At 43.6% G+C, this 22085-nt stretch overlaps 1 protein-coding gene across 2 annotated transcripts; it reads right to left on the bottom strand.

The window, feature by feature from the left end:
- Positions 1-612: 612 nt before the first annotated feature.
- LOC120050505 (POU domain, class 3, transcription factor 3-B) lies at positions 613-2259 on the bottom strand. 2 transcript variants are annotated; one of them, XM_038997092.1, is made up of 2 exons: positions 1036-2259; positions 613-723 (listed from the first exon to the last, which is right to left on the bottom strand). In XM_038997092.1, exons 1-2 carry the CDS (start codon positions 2257-2259, stop codon positions 613-615), a joined length of 1335 nt encoding a protein of 444 aa, XP_038853020.1. The 2 variants fall into 2 exon arrangements, with proteins under 2 accessions (XP_038853020.1, XP_038853022.1); XM_038997094.1 differs by lacking the exon at positions 613-723 and having other exon boundaries at positions 976-2259.
- Positions 2260-22085: the final 19826 nt, after the last annotated feature.

The raw sequence follows: 22085 nt of genomic DNA, 5'->3' as shown, positions 1-22085 counted from the left end.
TATAAAGTAAATAAGTCAGATCAGCATCTGATATAATGAATCTATATTGCCGGCTTTACAGAGTCTGTTGTTTATTAAAACCTACCAAAGAATACTGCTACGAAATGGCAGCATGTATAGTTACATCCACAGCACCCATTCAGTCACACTTGGCAACGGAGAGGAGAAGAATTTCAAATAAGTGCAGCTGAAGATAGTCTTTTCAAATGTCATTTCTATTTCTTCATTCACGGTGTTCAAGTCCCATGAAAAAAAATCCATTTGAAAAAAAGAGGTGATCTTTTAGATCAGATGGCGGGGACAGTCCTGGTGAGTTCATATTGTATCATTAGGCGTGGAGGGCCTCAAAATCCCAATTCCTCTTTGTGAAAATTTAAACCATGCAGTCCTCCCCGCAAAAAATATGTTGGAAGCTTCGTGGATGCCACTCTTCTTCGTATTGATGCTGTTGCAGTTTTTGTTCCTTTGTTAAAGTAGGGGTTTAAAATGTCCCATTTTTAAATATACAAATGCCTGCCTCTTTTGTCTTTCGCAAATCAGATACAGGGTACAGGGGGAATCTTTTTAAAATTCTAATAGGACTACTTGCTTTGAAATTTCCAGTTGGTGTTGTTAATGCGCCAAAATTACCTGATGGAACGAACTTGTAGTCACCCTCTGGTCGGTCGGTTCACTCGGCCCAGTTAAACTTGCATCTTTTAAGTAATCTACTAAAAAATGTCCCTGAAAGAAAGAGCAGAAGGAACCTTTTAGGTTAAGACATTTCAGGGCTTGGAAGAAGGTTATCGGTGCGTTTTGGGGTTGGGTGGAAAAGGGGATTTTGTTTTGTTCTGGTGAAAAATATATAACACATTTGCAGTCTTATTCCTATTCCATCACAATCACAGTATCAAAAATGTTTTGGCTATCTTGACGATAGTCTGTGTTTATCAGTTTTAATTTTATATAAAATATTTTTTAGTCTTGTGTTCTGCTCTATGTCTCACTGAACATTCGTTTGCAGTCCATGGAGGGGGGCGGTGTATCTGCACTCACATTGCCGACCTGCGAGTACACATCCTCCGGCGTCTGTGGCACTCCTGGGGGCGTCATCCTTTTTTCCTTCTGTCTCCTATTGCAAAACCACACTCTAACCACTTCTTTCTCCAGCTGCAAGTTGTCCGCTAGTGAGGTTATCTCTTGGGCCGAGGGTTTGGGGCATTTCAGGAAGTGGCTCTCCAAAGCTCCCTTCACGCTTACTTCGATGGACGTGCGCTTCTTTCGCTTCCTACCTTGTGCCGCTATCTTGTCGATGCTGGTCGGGCTGCCAGTGGTAGAATCCGCCTCCTCCAGCCATTTGTTTAGCAATGGCTTCAGCTTGCACATGTTTTTGAAGCTGAGCTGGAGAGCTTCAAACCGACAAATGGTGGTCTGAGAGAAGACGTTCCCGTACAGGGTGCCCAGGGCCAAGCCCACGTCCGCCTGCGTAAAGCCTAGTTTGATCCGGCGCTGTTTGAACTGCTTGGCGAACTGCTCCAAGTCGTCCGAGGTCGGTGTGTCCTCGTCGGAGTGCTGGTCGTGGTTGTTCACCCCTCCGTGGTGTTGCTGCTGGTGATGCGGATGCTGGTGGTGATGGTGGTGATGGTGGCTGCCGTGGTCCAGCTCTGGGGTGTCCCCCCTTACCAGACCCGGGTGCACCAGGCTCTGGCTCCCTGGTTGGCTGAGCATTCCATTCACCGTGAAGCCCCCGGGGTTGGAGTAGATCAGCGACTGCTGCTGCTGCTGTCCCCCTGATATCGAGTTGAGGTGAGCCGCAGTTGTGCTCCCCCAAGCCCCTGCGTGAGTCTGATGAGGACCTAAGTGTGGGGGCCTGTGGTGCAACGCGGTGCCCGTGTGTAGATCGTCTCTTCCCGAGTTGTTTTTCACGTCCTGCTGCTGAGGGCTGCCTGTCATACCGACGGGACTCGACGACCAATGCGATCCGGCTTCGGCTGCTGCTACAGCGGCTGCAGCTGCCGCAGCGGCGGCGTGCGGCAGGGATGTCACCCACTGATGAGCATGGCTCAACATATGTCCTCCGTTGCTCGCTGCCATAGCTCCCTGCATGAAGTCACTCTGTACCATCTTTACTGTGGGGTCTCCCCTGTACCCACCAGACACCGAGGTAACCGCAGCACTGCCCGGCTGCATACCACCGCCTCCAGAGTCAGAATGCACGATCGAGCCGGACGAGAGGATACTATTGCTGGACAGATAGGGGTTGGAAGCCGTGGTGGCCATTCCGTTAACCCTTATGAATATGTTTGTTGATTACCCCCCTCCCTTTTTCAGTTACTTTTTTCGAGCAGGCAAATTGTATCTCATGAATTATTCAAACTTTAAAAGTCTGGGTTGTAATTTTGGCAAATACCATTGACTTGTTCTGCAAACGCCAGAAGAATAAAAAGGATAGCAAAAATGAATTTAAATCCGTATTTGTTGTGTTTACAGCATTTATGTATTTCAAATAGAAATGGATAAAATAGCGATGAATAAAAATCCAGGTTCTCAAAAGCAGTTTGAAACCATGTGCAGTCCGTCAAGAAAGTTTTGTCGTATTTAGAACGTCTGAGAGTTAAAATTAAAATACACAGAAAAAATATATTTGCCCCAACAAACTTCTAGTGGTCGAAGAAATTTAGCAATTTCTCCACGAAATACAAAGTCCCAGTTTATGTTCCTATTGCAGGGGAGAAAAACACAAGCACTGGCTCCTTGGTTCTTTTGAAATTTAGCCGCTGAGATTTCTCCCTTGTTGCTTTATTCTTTTCTTTCGCTGTTCCTTTTATAGTACTGTAGAGTCTTTCTCTTTGTTCTGTTTTGATGTGTATAAACCTGCCAAACCGCTAACTCCCGCTGAAGTACAATCCAGTATTACAGTGCACTGCGATGGTTGCAAGCCTCTTCTCCCATTCGCTTGTTCGGTCTCTCTCTCTCGCTCTCTCTCCTTCTCTTTCTCTACTCTGACAGTTCGCTCAGTCCCTCCCTCAAAGCTCGAGGACACACGAATGTTTACCCTGTGCCAAGCGTGCGCACATCGTCCACGTCTCGCCCCCTTCAAATACGAGGAAGTCGAGTGCAAGACTCCCGTTGATTGGATACCCGGGGTATGATTGACAGGGCTCGCCAGCCTCGCTTGAGGCGCGTAAACCTCCTTCCGGACGTTGCAATTGGCTGGTTTTTAATTCAATCCAAAATAAATAAATAAATGAGCAAATTAATACAAAATAAAGAAATTAAATAAACAAAAACATATCTGATGAATGTATTCGTGAGCAATATGGAGCTATACATTAATTATTGTTTATAATAAACATATTATAACTTTCATATAAATCAGAATAGATTTAACCTTGTCAAAAGCCAGAAAGTGTTTTAAAACTGTTATTGGTGGAAATAGACCTAATGATATATTGGATTTATCTGCATAAAATATGTTTATATTAGCCTAATATGCATAATAGCGATCACCTAAAATAAACTATTGTAAAAGGCTTGGTGGAGATGGGGAACTTTTGTACATTTTGGATGTTGGTGTAGGCCTACAAACGTCACTGTCAATGTGCTTTAGGACAGTAATGCTCTTAGTACCTTCACATAACCAGACCATTTATTGTGTGCCCTTGAGAATGTTTTGAACAATATGACTAGTTATGTGATGCCATTTCTGTGCCATTTATCCATAAAACACCATCATATTCAATATTCCTCACGTCTTGCTTGATGGTTGGGATTTGGTTCCTCGGGAGTTAATGGACAAAGGTTGTGGGGATGCGTCCATGCGGAAACAGAACGCATAGGCAACCTCACTGAACCACAGGGAAAGAGAAAGTGGCAACCAAAACAAGGGTAAATTGAGCAGCCCTTGGGGGATTTGCAGGGGGAAAAGTCTGCCTTTTAAATCTGAATACCACAACCAACTAGTCTACGTTTGGGCCCTATAAAATGCGCCTTTTTTTTAGAGCACTCCATAACACAGAAATGAATGAGCCTATGTTAAGTGGACCCCCTCAGCATATGGATTCGCCCAGCAGTGTTAATGAATAAATACCATATATAATATATTGCGTCCACTGGCTGAGACGCAGTCACGTTCACGTGGAGCACTAGCAAGGACGCACAGGATTTCAGAGCTACTGCTTGCTTACAGTGTTGGCTACTGTAGAGCAGCTATTGCCAGTATTATTGGCTATTCTTAAAGTTTAGGATAAACCATAACCCTGAACCATGACCTTATATTCGAGATAGGGTCAGAAAGCAGGAACAAGTATTACGATGATCTTAACCATCTCATGTTGTTTCCTAATAAAACCCACCTTGCCAAAGACTGAGCAGAGATTTTATTGCATATGAGCAAAGATAATAGATTGGTGTAGTTTAGCACAGAGTGGATGCCAGAGTTCCTTCATTCCCAGTAGATTTCATTTGGACCCAGCTCAAAACCGAGGAAGCCTCGTGGAGTTGTTTACATTGAATAAAGGATAGGGCCGGTGCCATGGGGCCGTCCTTTTATTAATATACAGTGAGGATATCTGTCTAAATTACTGCTATACATTTCAGGTTGCACACTTTCAAAGGGCGGCTAGCGCGGCAGTGAGAAACGTGACACCGGGTAATGGGAATGAAAAACGTTAACTTCCAAAAGATCACCGAAAAGAGTAAAAAAATACATTTCATAAAAAAATGTCCCTGAGTTCAATGCATGCCGCTAAATTCAGTCTCTGTGAAATATGGTGTGCTTATTATTTATTTGTTTATTTTATAAGGTCCCCAAGTTCCCTGCTGGGGAGTTCATTTGTTTTGTATGCAAAAAAGAAAGGGGAAAAAAATCCCCAAGTATAACAAGAGACGAACAGTTAGTGCTGATTTTCATTTGCATAAATTTTCATATATTTTAGTGAAAATAATAGCGGAGCCGAGGAGTGCTCTGCTCAGTTGAGGCAGAGGAAAGAAAATCTTAGGGAGCACCGACTCGTAGGAAAGGAGATGGCCATTAATAGATTACAAATATACATGTAAAGCATTTTTCGACTATTCTTGGATATAAGGTAAGTCAAATAATATTTGAATTTCCTATAGTATCCATACTGGAAGGAAAAGCAATGTAATGTGAACTAGCCTATACCATACTAAACGTATAGCTTTACGAATTTCTAAACACGTATTTTAACGCATTTGATGTCATTTTAGACCATATGTTATGTCACACTGCCGACATAAACATTTCCCACCTCTAACTCTCATAAAAAACATATATGTTGTTTTTCCTTTTTGAAACAAAAAATCAATACATGCTTTGTGTTGGCTTTCGCTCCCTTGCCTCGCTTTTATAAATAGTGAGCAGACGGTTAAGCTGTGCTGTTTTGTAGTGAATGTCCACTGGAGAAAGTGCAATCAATCAAATTTAAGCAGGATACCCCTTGGTTGAATTCTCTGGAGGAGTCGCATAGGCACCAGTGAATATCAAATCGTTTACATCAATCGATCCCGTGCAGCTGTAGAAAAGTTTGTTTAAAGTTGAGCAACAATAATGACATAACCCACGACTTTAAGTTTAATCAACGGACTAGAATGAGGCTATAGTCTATGTTTTGCTATAGGCTAAGGCTATGAACATATAGCCTATTTGATTCTGGCTTGCGAAATCATGGAGCTATTCCGAAAGCATATGTAGCCTATCCTTTTCCTTAAGATAACTGAAATTAAAACGATTATATGCAGATGCAGAGATGGACAACAATATTCAGGTTTTCATAAGTCCGCCTGGAATGGTCCTCAAGCAAGTTTGCTTCGAACACAATTGCACGGACATTTTAAAACTAATACCAGTTGCATAACATGCACTATTTTTCTGACTTCATACTTTTTGTGGTCAGCGTCGAATTTCTTCGCTTTCCTGCGTTTTTCTCACGGGTTAACAGTGTGTGCCCTCGCTGTTAAAGATGCCGTCTCGCGCAGCCCCGCTAAGACCGTTTGTTTCATTGATGGGGAGGCATTTCTGAACCCAGCCTTTCGGTTGTCATGGTGAGCCGAATAAAAGAGGGAACACTAGTCGCATTAAGCTATATGTTTGTGCATTGGACTCGAGATGAAAGAGCTGTTGAAGCCAATACCATCTAGCATGCCTATAGCAGACCCAACAACTCCAACTCCCCTTCTTCTCGGCACCACGGCCATACATGTAGAACCATCTTTACATTGCCAACACTCTAGAATGTGACAGACGCTCCCCTCACCTGTGAGCTATTGTTGCTTTAGATAGGGAAATTAAATTGAGTTCATTGTTGACTTTAGGTTAGATAAATATTATCTACCAGCAGGTGTCGCGCTTACTCATGATGGCAGGCCAGCCTTGGTGAGTAATAGTCGCATTATTGTTTTGTTGACTGCGACGCAATTTAAGAAATACAGACCTGACTTGATAGAATAGAGAAGCTGAATGACACGATATAGGACAATAAAACACAATTATAATCGGGAAGAGAAAGAAACAGACTGTATAATTAAGTAACTGGACTCCAAAGGATTAACACTAAAATATTGTGCAATTACTAATTTATGCATTTGTCAATTATATTGAATTACAATAGGCTGTACACCTATGTGATGTTCTCACTGATACACATGTTTGATATTAATGTAAATATTTGAAGTATCGTGATAATGCTGGGATAGGGAACATATACCCAGTGTTTTCCTCAAGCAGTAAGCCGATGTGAAACAAAACTAAACCCACATGGCAATCTACTTTTTCTTCACGCGCTTTTCAGTGCATCACTAGAAGTTTAGAAAATAAGGAAGAACCTTGGACTACCTTTTATCTCGCTGCCTGCTCCACAAATAGCTGTTGTTTCACATTATGAGTATGCTTTGAATAAACAACATGATTTTTTACATAATGGCAGAAATTAGGTTATATTTAGAAAATCCTCATATTATTTTGAATTATCGCAAACATTATTTTAAGCCACATATAAATAAATACACACACAATCAACATGATATAGGCATAAGGGTAATGACACTCACGAGCAACATTGCTTTTATTTACAAAAACAATTTGACGTTAATCAAGTTAAACACATTATACTTAATATAATATCCTAATGTAGGCCTATATTCAGGACTAGGCCTAGCTATGCAAAAAAAGGGCTAATATGGGGTTATTATTTCTTATAAGCTTGATCCTGCGGGTCATATAGGCCCATAGGTTTGCAGCCAAGCATAAATTAGAATAAACACGTATTTCAGTGTACCTCGTCGCTAATCGTTGAAATATAATGGAATTGTTACTCTACTCAATCAGAAACCACAACAAATAACAAATGAGAACGAGATCCTCGAGAACCTGTCTGGGGAATTAAGCTCCTGTGGGTTCCATGCATGCTTGACCAGCCATTTAACTAGTCTGTAACAACCTCAGAGTATCATCATCATCATCATCATCATCATACACTATAGAAATATAACCACGAGGCAATATTAATAACACCAACATAATATAATTTCCCATTATTTATAATAATACATCATGATAATGATAATAATAGGTTAATAATGATGATAATAATAATAATGCGGCTACTTCTATTGATGGCCTATATCGGGTTTCACTACTGGTTTACGTTCAACACCAAATCCGAAGATATTAGCTGTACAAATTCTCATAGGCCATTTGTGTATAAACTAGACCCATGTTTTGGTGCATATGCATTTATTTGACCAACGTTTTTATAGAGGACAGCATATTCTCCATTTCGGTTGGCACTTTTACCTTTGAATTAAGGACATTTAATTACCGACGTCACGAGCTTTCTGTCCAATCCATGCTTTGTGTTAGAAGTAGACATCTTGTCCATGCACAGTAAGTGGACATAAGAAGAAAAAACAACTGCAAATGGCGATTAAAATCATATGACCGTCTATTACGGTCAACAATGTATTGGTACAATGGTCATTTTAATTAAAGGCCTACTTAAGGTATACATCATGTATTTGCTTCACTTGGTCCATGCACTGACTAATCAGAAAATACGTTAATAACAGACGTTTAGTGTTCGTGTCAAGCCTAATGTTGATTTAAAGCTAAATCCAAAATGGAGTAGGCCAGGCCTAGCACTTTAATGATAATGCATCCAGTTAATTAAACCAGGTGCACAGTGAATAACAGCAAGCAGATACAGATATTCTCAATTTGCGACATGGTTGCATTATAGGCTATTAAAACACAATTTGAAGCCTCAAAGTAAACTACACAGGGAATCTATTTCAATTAATATGTACCCATTATGTACTTATTATGACTGTGATATGTGGTTGTCTCACCTACCTTAAGATGAATGCACTAACTCTAAGTGGCTAAGGACAAGAACCTCTGCTAAATTACTTAAATGTGTAACGTAAAGTGTAGTTATTGTAGTCTGATTGTATCTGTTCCCTGTGCATCCCTGACCTGTACAGTGCACCTCTCCTCTCAGCCTGGTGTTTAGAGGGATTGGCTTGGTCTTCTTCCATGGATCTGTGATGTGCCCTCCCTCCCTCCCTCCCTCCCTCCCTCCCTCCCTCCCTCCCTCCCTCCCTCCCTCCCTCCCTCCCTCCCTCCCTCCCTCCCTCCCTCCCTCCCTCATCTGCCTACTACTCATTATTCATAAATATATCAGCTGGCCCTTATTGATTGTGTCTTGTGGATCAGAAATCAATCTAAATGTCATACTTTGCTTTAAATGGATGTCTAGGTAGCTTCCCAGGGAGAATATTAGAGAATACTGTATACAGCATTTATGGTGGCTTGTCTAGTCATCAATGAATTATACAATGAGAGGGTTTGTTTGTATCGTCCTATAATGGCCGTGCTTTTGTTTTCCACTCTAGAGTTGGCCAGTGAGATTGCTGTATTGATCAGCGATAGCAGCAGCATTTTGACATCACCGAAGTGTGTAGTTATAGTATGAAATATTGATTGTGTATCTATTCGACGTGATTGGCCCAGACGTGTCGATATGGAAAAGGGAACCTTCACATATTTCCAGGGTGATATTTGATCATTTCAAGTGCAGTTGGGGATACTCACCAACTAGAGCTGGTGGTAATAGGTAAACGGTTATACGCAAGTTGACTTCATGAGGTCTTGAATGTATACAACAGGATAGGGCTGCCTGGAGAAAGATGGGTTTGGTATGGGGTCTGGTCTCTGAACGCATTCAGGCAGGTGTTGGAGCCTACAAAGCCCTCTAGACTGGAGATTGACAGAGGGATGGATAGGATAAAATGTTACTCTCAGAAGATGGGAAAGAAGGGTGTGTGGGACATGCACACACACGCAGACACACACGCAGGCACACACACGCAAGCACACACACACACACACACACACACACACACACACACACACACACACACACACACACACACACACACACACACACACACACACACACACACACACACACACACACACACACACACACACACACACACACACAGGATTGAAGAGAGAAAGGTGTGTGTGGGTGTGTGTGTTGTGTAGGAGTGCCTTTGTCTCCTAGAGACTCACTCCACAGAGCCCAGGGATGGAAAGAGAGCGCTCTGTCAGCATGGCCCTGGGCTCCTCACCTTCCTGCCTGCAGTCCTGCCTGATCTCTCTGACAGCACACACACACACACACACACACACACACACACACACACACACACACACACACACACACACACACACACACACACACACACACACACACACACACACACACACACACACACACACACACACACACACACAATCTTCCTGTCAGTAGTCGCAGGTCAACAAGGATAACACACTGAAACATCCAGACCTTCAGACGCCCACCAATGTTGATGCTAAGCTACATTCCACAAGCCAATATTCACTGGAATATATTGTGTAGGCAATAAGTATACACATCTTCTGTTGTTTGCATTCTATTAGACGGCATTATGCATGCTAATCAAGACTGATATCATATTATTAACTTCAGTAATGAATAAATATACTAACTAATTCCACATGAAGTCAAATCCCTTTAAAGTGAAGGTAGGAGAAAGCGAGAGAGACTACTGCCAGTTGCAGCAGACTGCTACAGTATGCCATGTTGCCATGCGAGTTCAGATTCAGATTTGCCATAGTGTTTTTGTTTGTCAAACAGGAACGTTCCCTCAGGAGAGGGGTTTGTGACACCTCTCTGCCCGCCCAGGATTGCATTAATCAAACTCTTTATTTCCCTGGGGGATGCCACCACAAATCACTCCTAAACCCCAATCAAATTGGATAACGGAGGAACTGAGTACTATAAGTCACCCCTCTGTCTCTTGCTCATTCTGCCAACTTAATGGATCTAGTTGTAACTTTGTGGAACAGTGTGGATGGGGTTTTACAAAGCTACGTACAGCTGAGGTAGGAAGCTGCTTTGAAAAGCCCCAAACACCATAATTGGATTGAGTCGTGTTCCTCGATCGGTTAGAGACATACGAACACAAAACTATCAGAACGCAGTGGACGGCTCAGGATAGAGTTGTACAGATGCACCCATGCAATTTCTTGTCTGTTGGGCGTCTGTCCACGTGGAATAGAGCTATAAGCCCAGGACACGTCTGTGATGTGAGCTGTACTGGGCCTATGATAGAGACACGTCTAGCTGGCATGTGGGCTCAAGACTCATGTAGATTCGGGCCCCTAATGGTAGTCCATTCAAAACTAAGCAAACGTTGCAATACCACAAGGAGGCAAAAAATATAAATGACATCTCTTCACAATTTGACTAATGACGACTGTCTTATAAATCAGAGAATGTCCACAGGAAGAACTTGACACAGTAATAAATACCACCCCCAATATGCTGCCTATTAAAGGTAATACAAATAAAATAACAGAGCCATAATTTTTCTTATGTGTTGTTGTGGCGCGCCATGGCACGGTTTCAATGTTTGATATTCATGAGGGAAATGGGGAGGAAATGTGGCCTCTCTTTATGGCGCGGCTGCATTGTAACACAAATTCAGCACTCCTGCCTTCGTTCCAATCAGGGATAAATGATGGCCTCGTTGCCGCGTCGCCAGAATGCAATCCTGACACCACTGCATGCACACACACACCGATGTGCTTACACACACATGCACACACACACGTACACACTCACACACACACACACACACACACACACACACACACACACACACACACACACACACACACACACACACGCACACGCACACGCACACGCACGCACACGCACACGCACGCACACGCACACACACACACACACACCCACACACACACACACACACACACACACACACACACACACACACACACTGGGAGTGGAATGGAGGTATCAGAGGGGCTGTCTAGGCCTGGCCTCAGCCTCATCAGCTGAATGGTTAACATGAGAAATGGACCATACTAGCATCATATGATGTTAATCAAATGACTATGATACTTATCAATGACTATGATGCTTATCAAATGACTATGGTGCTTATCAAATGACTATGGTGCTTAGCAATTTTCTATGGTGCTTATCAATGACTATGATGCTTATCAAATGACTATGATGCTTATCAAATGACTATGATGCTTATCAAATGACTATAATGCTTATCAAATGACTATGGTGCTTATCAAATTACTATGGTGCTTATCAATGACTATAATTCTTATCAAATGACTATGATGCTTATCAAATGACTATGGTGCTTATCAAATGAGCGGAATACACACAGATTTAAAGGGACCCTAGGCTAGATTCAGGAGAAAGCTTCATACTAATGCAATGTATGAAGACATATATTGGTATATGTTCAGTTGCTGTAGTGCCACCATATTTGCATATTATTTTGTGTTCACATTCACGAAAAGACCCTAGACTCATACTGAGTCGGGGTAGTTGATATTGTTGACTGTGCGTGATATGTGCTATTCATATGAGCTTGTGTGGTCCCGTTCTGGTGGGAAGTCTGATTCATGTGGGGATTATGTGTTGAGCTCTTATGGATCTGGCCCCGTTCCTACGGAGTCACAACCATTTGTTTCTACATGGGTTTACATACATCTTCTGTGCCTGTTTCTGCCGCTCTCTCCCTCTCTCCCTCCATCCATCCATCTCTCCCTCCATCCATCCATCCCTCTCTCCCTCCATCCATCCATCTCTCCCTCTCTCCCTCCATCCATCCATCTCTCCCTCCATCCATCCCTCTCTCCCTCCATCCATCCATCTCTCCCTCCATCCATCCATCCATCCATCCATCCATCCATCCATCCATCCATCCATCCATCCATCCATCCATCCATCCATCCATCCATCCATCCATCCATCCATCCATCCATCCATCCATCCATCTCTCTCTCTCCATCCATCCATCCATCCATCCATCCATCCATCCATCCATCCATCCATCCATCCATCCATCCATCCATCCATCCATCCATCCATCCATCCATCCATCCATCCATCCATCCATCCATCCATCCATCCATCTCTCCCTCCATCCATCCATCTCTCCCTCCATCCATCCATCTCTCTCTCTCTCCCTCCATCCATCCATCCATCTCTCTCTCTCTCTCTCTCTCTCTCCCTCCCTCCCTCCCTCCCTCCCTCCCTCCCTCCCTCCCTCCCTCCCTCCATCCATCCAGCCTTGAAACACACACACACACACACACGCACACGCGCGCGCGCGCACGCACGCACGCACGCACGCACGCACACACACACACACACACACACACACACACACACACACACACACACACACACACACACACACATGATCTTCCTGACAGTACTCGCATGTCAACAAGGATAACACACTGAAACATCCAGACCTTCAGACGCCCACCAATGTTGGTGCTAAGCTACATTCCACAAGCCAATATTCACTGGAATATATTGACTGCACATCTCTGACTGCACATCTCTGGGTAGAAGAGGAGAGCTGAGCCCTTATTGCCAGGCTGGACAGTCTCTCTGCTGCTTTGACTGATGGCTTCCAGCCTGGTTGGGAACTAGTATTACATGGACACCTGGTTGGTTTCCTATAGCTCCTGCGTTTCGTGTTTAGACTCCTGTGGCTCATACAACAGTATTACAGCCATCCACCCATATTACAGTGACTGAAACAACACTCAAGGACTATTTCAGGATTTCTTTGTTAAGATTAAAAGTGTAGGCTTTTGTGTCAAAGGCTGTTTTAGCAGTATTGTAGTTTGATACTGGAGTCAGGCTAGAGAGGTAATGTTTTTTGCTTGATTTTTATAACCTAATGCATCCTGAATTAAATGACATATACCCCACACCATTTACTGGATGTTAGGTAGACCTAATGCATCCTGAATTAAATGACATATACCCCACACCATTTACTGGACGTTAGGTAGACCTAATGCATCCTGAATTAAATGACATATACCTCACACCATTTACTGGACGTTAGGTAGACCTAATGCATCCTGAATTAAATGACATATACCTCACACCATTTACTGGACGTTAGGTAGACCTAATGCATCCTGAATTAAATGACATATACCCCACACCATTTACTGGATGTTAGGTAGGCCTAATGCATCCTGAATTAAATGACATATACCCCACACCATTTACTGGATGTTAGGTAGACCTAATGCATCCTGAATTAAATGACATATACCCCACACCATTTACTGGACGTTAGGTAGACCTAATGCATCCTGAATTAAATGACATATACCCCACACCATTTACTGGATGTTAGGTAGACCTAATGCATCCTGAATTAAATGACATATACCTCACACCATTTACTGGACGTTAGGTAGACCTAATGCATCCTGAATGAAATGACATATACCCCACACCATTTACTGGATGTTAGGTAGGCCTAATGCATCCTGAATTAAATGACATATACCCCACACCATTTACTGGACGTTAGGTAGACCTAATGCATCCTGAATTAAATGACATATACCCCACACCATTTACTGGATGTTAGGTAGACCTAATGCATCCTGAATTAAATGACATATACCCCACACCATTTACTGGACGTTAGGTAGACCTAATGCATCCTGAATTAAATGACATATACCCCACACCATTTACTTGATGGAAAGAGCTGCCCAGTTATTCATTCGACTACTATAACCTCATGAACAGATGAAACCTCATCTTCAAACAGAAACTTTTCAGGAAATAAAAAAAGGAACATATTTTCCTATTAACGAGCATGCAATTCTAGAGCTTCAGAACCTGTTTTGAATACATTTTCTTGGTCCTAGAGTCATGAAATGTTCCAGGTACATTGAGTGGAGTTACTGCATTTAATAAATGTTAAAAAAACAACGGACAAAAATGGAGTTACGAGGTTTTAATCAGACAGCGACATTATGATACAAATACTTATACTATGGCTTTTCATACATGGCATGCAAGGTCAACTCCACATTTCCCCAAAACGCTCTAAATCACATCCCAAAACAGTCTATTTCCCAGACGAGTTATTAGTTCCCTAAACCCCAGAATGTATATGACATTAGTATATTTACATAATGTTGTGTAAGTCCTCTCTCTTCTCCCAGCAGGCAGGAAAAGCCTCCTCCACCCTGTCTCTCTCTCTCTTACCGTGTCCTATATGTAGGCCACTAAATGTGCAGATATATTACTGCAGACTGGGAAATGTATTTTCAAAGCAAGAATGAAAATGCTTTATTTTTGGAGTGCTTGAGCAGCTCACGTTGAAGAACACTTTGTTGACCTCGGCTGTGTTACTGTTTAACCAAGCACTGCTCTGATGCTGTTCCTGGACTGGACTATAACCCCCCGCACCCCACACACACACACACTAACCTGTCATTGTTGTTTCTGAAATACCAGCCAAATGGGGATGCTATTTGTGTATAAGACGCAAGGGGAAATATGTTTGTTGAGTTTGTATTCTATGATGTATGCAACATTACAAAGTCAATCTGGCCAGACAATCACCGTGTCTTAGCCAAGAATAACACACTCTGAGCAATTCAGGTTTCCACAAACAGCCAATACATTAACATAGTTTAATACTTTAGCTTAGCACGGTTTGTGGAGAGATGCTATCGTAACCTACTGAACCTACTGGGGTGTTGCTGAACGCTTGAATAAATGGACTTATTTTATTTAGAAAATATTTCCCATTGGAAGATGTGCTGCTTCGTCCATCTGATTTTGATCAGATTTTAATGTGAGCCTCTCTCTCTCCCTCCCCCCCTCTCTCTTTCTCTCTCTCTCTTTCTTTCCACGCAGGAGCACCAGGGTCCCCTCGCCACCCCTCCACCCCCGCCCCTTGGCCCCCATGCCCCTCACCCTCTAACCCCCTCCTCCAGAGGTAAGGGCCTCAGTGTGTGTTCTCTCCCCTCCTCTACCCACCCCAGCAGCGGACACACAACACAAGCGTCTCCCCGGCTTCCGCTTCCTCCGCGCTGCTGCACCACTGCTGGAGTATTCACGCTCCAGGCTGTTTTCTTTGAGAGACTATAAAAATATGCAAATGGCTATTGTTAAGAGCGAAAAGTAGAGGGTATTTTTCTCCCCGTACGCCGCTTGTGTTCCTGGTGAGTATAATGTGCAGAGAGGGCAGAGGGGTTTCCTTCAGTCTTTAGTCTCTCTCTCACACACACAGACTCACAAAGACAGAGCTGGAGATGACCAGGTACAGAGGCAGGATATTAGAAATATTCTCTCAGGAAGCCATTGTCTCTTTCCATTGTGGTCATATTCGTAAGAGAATATGACCACATCTGTGTAAGAGAGAGAGAGAGAGAGAGAGAGAGAGAAAGAGAAAGAGAAAGAGAGAGAGAAAGAGAAAGAGGGAGAGAGAGAGATAGAGAGAGAAAGAGAGAGAGAGAGATAGAGAGAGAGAAAGAGAGAGAGAGAGAGAGAGAGAGAGAGAGAGAGAGAGAGAGATAGAGAGATAGAGAGAGAGAGAGAGGTATTAGGATGAAATCCAAGCTACACCACGGGTAGTAGCAGCTAGGAAGTCAGGCCTTTATATAAAGTCCCTGAGCAGAGAGAGAGAGAGAGAGCGAGAGAGTGAGTGAGATAGAGAGAGAGAGAAGAGAGAGTGAGTGAGATAGAGAGTGTGAGAGAAGAGAGAGTGAGTGAGATAGAGAGTGTGAGAGAAGAGAGAGGGAAAGTTAGTAAGGAGCAACATTTGTAAAGCCCTCACGGTCTCAAGCAGGAAGACTTTTTGAAGTGATTATGGAGACAGTTCAGATCAAAGGATTTGACAAGTCTGAGTGCTCGCCAAATACGAGCCGGGCTAATCACGCTGAAGCCCTCCGTACAAGACACCACTGGTCCCTCCAGCTGCTTTGCAAATGTAACGTGACACTCAGGGATAAACAGATTATCAGGGGACATAAGAGAAAAAAAATCCTCCCCAGACTAGTAGAAGTGAAATAGTTTATTTAATGAACTTGGAGACTACCAATGTACTGTATATGGTGGTGTGTAATAATAAATCATTTTCTGTAAAGTCGTAATGACCTAATTTACATTTTTTTATTCTAGTTCTATGTTACATGAAGGAAGGGTAGTTGTTATGTAGGATGATATTTATCTTTTTCAATTTTTTTTGTTGTATAATCCATAGGCCTAATCTTCCAAACCCCTCCAGACATTTGAAACGTCAGCTCAGGGACATTCTCAAAGTGTCTCTCCTGCATTCATTCTCTTTTAAATGTTGTCATATTGTGACATCATAAATGTAGAGTAAATTCATATGAACAATTTCCCTTTATTTCCCTCTTACTTTCACAAAGATATTTTATTTGATTCTATTTTCAGTTGTATCTTATGCTGCATTCTATCATGACCAAGATCATGTAGATTTCAAAAGAATTTACAATTGGCTGAGATATTTTGCACACAAAGTGTGTACCTGTAAATGAAATAATACATATGTAAATATGTACCATGCAAACCCAATAGACAGAACAGCCAAACCCTATGTGTGTCTCTTGTGTCATGTCACTGGTGACCAGCCGTGTCATTCCCAAGTGATCCACTGAGTCCGCTGGGCCAGGGAGTGTCCAGCTGTCCAGTTGTCCAACCAGGGGCCCTCTCCTCTGAGTGACATCCATCACCAACAGAGCCCTGTGGTTCTGGACATCCTGGACTCTGGAGAGCCCTCGGACAAACGGACCATTCAGGAGGGACGGACAGATGGAACGGTGTCACGAACAGACACTGGACAATGAGGAGGTTGTTGTGTTGGCTAGCAGCACAGATGATCTGTTTTATCTCACAAGTCCAGCGCTTCAAGCTGAACATCCTGCACCCTTCGCCATGATCAAGCAAAGAGAGAGAGGGGAAAAGGAGGGAGGGACAGGGAGTGTGGTGAGGGGACAGAAAGAGGGGAGGTTTAGGGTCCATACTTCAACTCAACACAGTTGCTATAATTGATATGTTATTCAACTACATACCACTGCTGCCTGGACCGACTTACTGCTCTGCAACTACAGCCTACTACGTTGATCCACAACAACCATCATTCTCTCTTAACCACATTGGTCATTACAGTTATCTGCTTTTTACATTTTTTATAGACTGCTCACCAGAACCTGGACGTCTGCCTCCAGAAAAACAATCCTGGGAGCACAACTCGTATTCATATATTATGTGTAATAAAGTAAAGAAGAAAATAAAGAACCTGCCTCCACACAACTGCCTATTCCTCAGTGCCACCCTGACCCCGCCCTATATGTCCAGTATGTCTATTTGATTGGTCACCGTGTAGGGCAGACTGCTATTGATTGGTCGGTCGTTAGGAGCGACTGGCAGAGCTGACACGGTAAACACGTGGTCGTAACATCTGCCCGCTCTTTAACCACCAGCCATCAACTGACCAATCCAGCCATTGACCCCAGTCATCCCAGCGGTGCCCTGGCAGCAGATCAGTACTAGACTGCTGTGGTGGCTGGGACAGCTAATAACAGTAATGTGCCTGTTCAGTCTAGAGATGACTCTTTATTTTGACTGTTGAGGGGAAAACAGATACATCACATTGACATACTGTAAGTAATAATTGATCATTAATAAATGAGTAACAATTATGAGCTGGGTTGTTAGCTTATGATTATTTTCAACATTGTTCTGACCAGTCTCACTATAGTTATAACTGTATGTCACTGGTTTATAACATAACACTTTTACCATGAGTTTACCATGATTCTACCATGAGTTTACCATGATTCTACCATGAGTCTACCATGATTCTACCATGAGTCTACCATGAGTTTACCATGATTCTACCATGAGTCTACTATGAATCTACCATGAGTCTACCATGAATCCACCATGATTCTACCATGAGTCTACCATGATTCTACCTTGATTCTACCACGATTCTACCATGATTCTACCATGATTCTACCACAATTCTACCACGATTCTACCATGATTCTACCACGATTCTACCACGATTCTACCATGATTCTACCATGATTCTACCATGATTCTACCACGATTCTACCTTGATTCTACCATGATTCTACCTTGATTCTACCATGATTCTACCACGATTCTACCTTGATTCTACCACGATTCTACCACGATTCTACAATGAAGAGACATGCAGGAATATACATGTATGTTAGGTATTTGTCCATAAAATAGATGTATTTTTGCAAGACAGCTGGTAGGTATACAAGCCAATAAAATAGAACAGGTTCAGATATTACCTCCAGGCCTGATGGTGTGTGTGTGTGTGTGTGTGTATGTGTGTGTGTGTGTGTGTGTGTGTGTGTGTGTGTGTGTGTGTGTGTGTGTGTGTGTGTGTGTGTGTGTGTGTGTGTGTGTGTGTGTGTGTGTGTATGTGTGTGTATGTGTGTGTGTGCGCACGCGTGTGTGTGCTCGTGCATGTGCGCGCATGTGTGTGTGCGTGTGTGTCTGAGTGTGTGTGTGTGTGTGTGTGTGTGTGTGTGTGTGTGTGTGTGTGTGTGTGTGTGTGTGTGTGTGTGTTATAGCAGTCTGCTATAAAAGCTAGCCTGACTCTCAGATCTCACAGAGGTATAATGTTCATTAAACTACATTTCTGATTATCATGTAATATTGCTGGAAAAAATAAAGACAAATATTAGTATAATGAATAGGAATGTGTTTGTTTTAAAAATGTAAACAGGAACCAACAATAAATGCTTGTTTGTTTAAATGTGATATTGGTCAGATAGACAAAGGAGTCCTTGTCCTGTGATGGGGCAGAGTTTGGGAAACAGAGCCATGGTAACACTAAGGAAACTAAACATCCCTGAAAGCACTGAGGAACAAGGGCAGAGGAGCTGCTCTCAACAGTACAGTCTGTCTTCAGTGTATGTGTGTGTGTGTGGTGTGTGTGAATGTGTGTGTGTGTGTGGTGTGTGTGAATGTTGGCTGTGATCAGTGAGTGAATGAAGCGTTTCACTGGACAACGTGACCCCTCCCTCCCTCCCTCTCTCTCCTCTCTCTCCTCTCAGAGGGGAAGCCCTGCCAGTGGACATCTGTGGAAATGAGCTCGGCCGTGCAGTAAGTGTGGCGACCCCGCCACTAACCCCATGCTGTCCCCATTGCTCTCACCACTAAATGATATCTACTGTATCCTGCATGGCTGAGAGGAGGCCTACCCCCCTTCCCTCCTCTCTCTGATCACCCAACCTAGTGCAGGAGATGAACCAACTATCTCCAGTCCGGCTACATATTATCGTCATATATCAAGTACTTTAATCCAAAGCAATTTACAGATAATATATATATATATATACACATAGTATTTTAGTAGGTGGATATTTGGTCAATGCCAAGATCAGATCCACAAGGTGAAAGGTTTAAAAAAAACAAAAAAAAACATTATTTGTGCTCCTCAAAAGACCACACTCCACTTCCTCCCTGGAGGAGCCTCAACTTCCTCCCTGGAGGAGCCTCCACTTCCTCCCTGGAGGAGCCTCAACTTCATCCCTGGAGGAGCCTCCACTTCCTCCCTGGAGGAGCCTCCACTTCCTCCCTGGCGGAGCCTCCACTTCCTCCCTGGAGGAGCCTCCACTGCTCTGATGCCTGTGAACTCCGCCGTACGTGTCAACGACAAATAGTTTGGGCTCTGAACCTTTCAACGCCGTCCCTGCTCTTCTCTCCAAACTAAAAGTCCCATAGTCAGCCAGCACCGTTCACAAGCAATCAGCAACACACACATCCTCTTCTCACCACGCCACTCTGTTTCATCCATTATAGATTATTCATAGCCATTGTGGGTGTAGCTCTTTGGAGTTTTGACATTGGATCCATGTTGGTGCCTTTGTCTGGTGGGGTTTCATCAGACTGTAATGGAATGTGATGTGAAAATGCACAAGTGTTGAGTTTGAACTCCAGTGCCTTGAGCAACACCCTCTAAGAACAGAGAGGAGAGGAGAGACAAGAAGAAACTCTGTTTCCAAACCGCAAGCAGGCAGGAAGGCAGACAGACAGGCAGGCAGGCAGGCAGCAAAGAGGAGTGCACCACACTACACACACTACCCAAACTACCCAGGGAGCATCTGGGGCAGATTGCATGCAAGGCTGTAGGCTTTGAAGGTAGCAGGTAGCAGCTTCCCCCCCCTCTGCTCTCCAGAGTACAGTGTTGGACCAGAACAGGCTAGGCCTCCCTCCACACAGAACAGGTGGTATTGCTCACTCCAATTTAGCTCAAACCTCCACTTGAAATAGTGCTGCTGTCACAACCAATCTGCACCCAGAGATGGACCGTTGCCTCTGTCGGGGAGCGCATCGAAGCAGACAGGAGAGGAGCGGGGGGCGAAGAGGGGAGAGGGATGGAGAGGGGGAGGGAGAGGGGGAGCAATAAAGGGAGGGAGAGGAGGATGCTGTCGAAGGTGAAACTGTTTCCCCCGCTGCCTTCGACAGCAGCATCCTACACAAATCCCCTCTCCTTCCCTCCATCCATCCTTCCCTCCCTTCCCATGCTCCACCCCCTGCTGAGCTCTTCCTCTCCCCAGCACATGTTCACCGCAGGTCCACTCAGCCAGAACAGCACAACGAGAGGTCAGGCCAGTCAACAGGTTATTTACAGCAGGGGACCGCCCGACATCGCCTCTCCCGGTATGTTCCGAAGGTCCCAATCTGTCCCCGAAAACACAGGAGGCCATCTGAGTCTGACTGACTGTCCCCTTGTGACATCACTGGGAAGATATAACTTTGGTGGAGGTGGGGAACGTTGGTGACTCTCGCTCAAAGTTTGTAAGATAGGGTAGGTCAGAGGTCCTAAAAACACCTGCAAGAGAGTATCCATGATTCATCACACTGCTGAGGATAGAGCTCACGTTACAAACTAAAAGAGGCTGAAAAGAGGTGAGGAAAGAGAATTGCCCATGTGTTTGTAGATATAACTAATGCTTAAAGCCACCTAAGTTCTCCTTCTGAGCGTATTTTGAGTCGTCTCCACAGTGTGCCACAACAACACATCTTTAAGTCTTTGACAAAAGCTGAAGATAGAATAGATTAGAATTTTTGTTCACTAATGCTTTTACTGTATTTTTATGATCAACCTGCTTCAAAGGCAGGGGCTCCCGAGTGCATCTCAGTGCTAGAGGCGTCACTACAGACCCTGGTTCGATTCCAGGCTGTATCACAACCGGCCGTGATTGGGAGTCCCATAGGGCAGCACACAATTGGCCCGTTGTCGTCCGGGTGTTGGCCGGTGTAGGCCGTCATTGTAAATAAGAATAGGTTCTTAACTGACTTGCCTAGTTAAATAGAGGTTAAATAAAAATTTAAATAAGGAACAAATGTACATATAGGAGTGTTCTCTCCCCTCTCTCTCTCTCTCATTGCTGTGTGCAGAATATAAAATTAGATCTAAGTGTCTATCAAACAGGTTGAAAGAGTATCTGGGGCTGTTGGTCCACAAGGACCAGTCCTACTGTGTACCTGACCACTCTATTGTTGATAACTTGTTTCTAATAAGAGATGTTTTAGACATTTGTAAACTGTCTGATGTGAATGTGGGTTTGCTTTCTTTGGATCAGGAGAAGGTTTTGACTGTGTGGACCACCAGTACTTGTTCAAAACATTGAAAGCCTT

This window comes from Salvelinus namaycush, chromosome 7, assembly GCF_016432855.1.
Source record: "Salvelinus namaycush isolate Seneca chromosome 7, SaNama_1.0, whole genome shotgun sequence".
NCBI classification, from domain to species: domain Eukaryota; kingdom Metazoa; phylum Chordata; class Actinopteri; order Salmoniformes; family Salmonidae; genus Salvelinus; species Salvelinus namaycush.
Note: the sequence above shows the minus strand (reverse complement) of the source record. Positions and strands in the feature narration are given on the sequence as shown.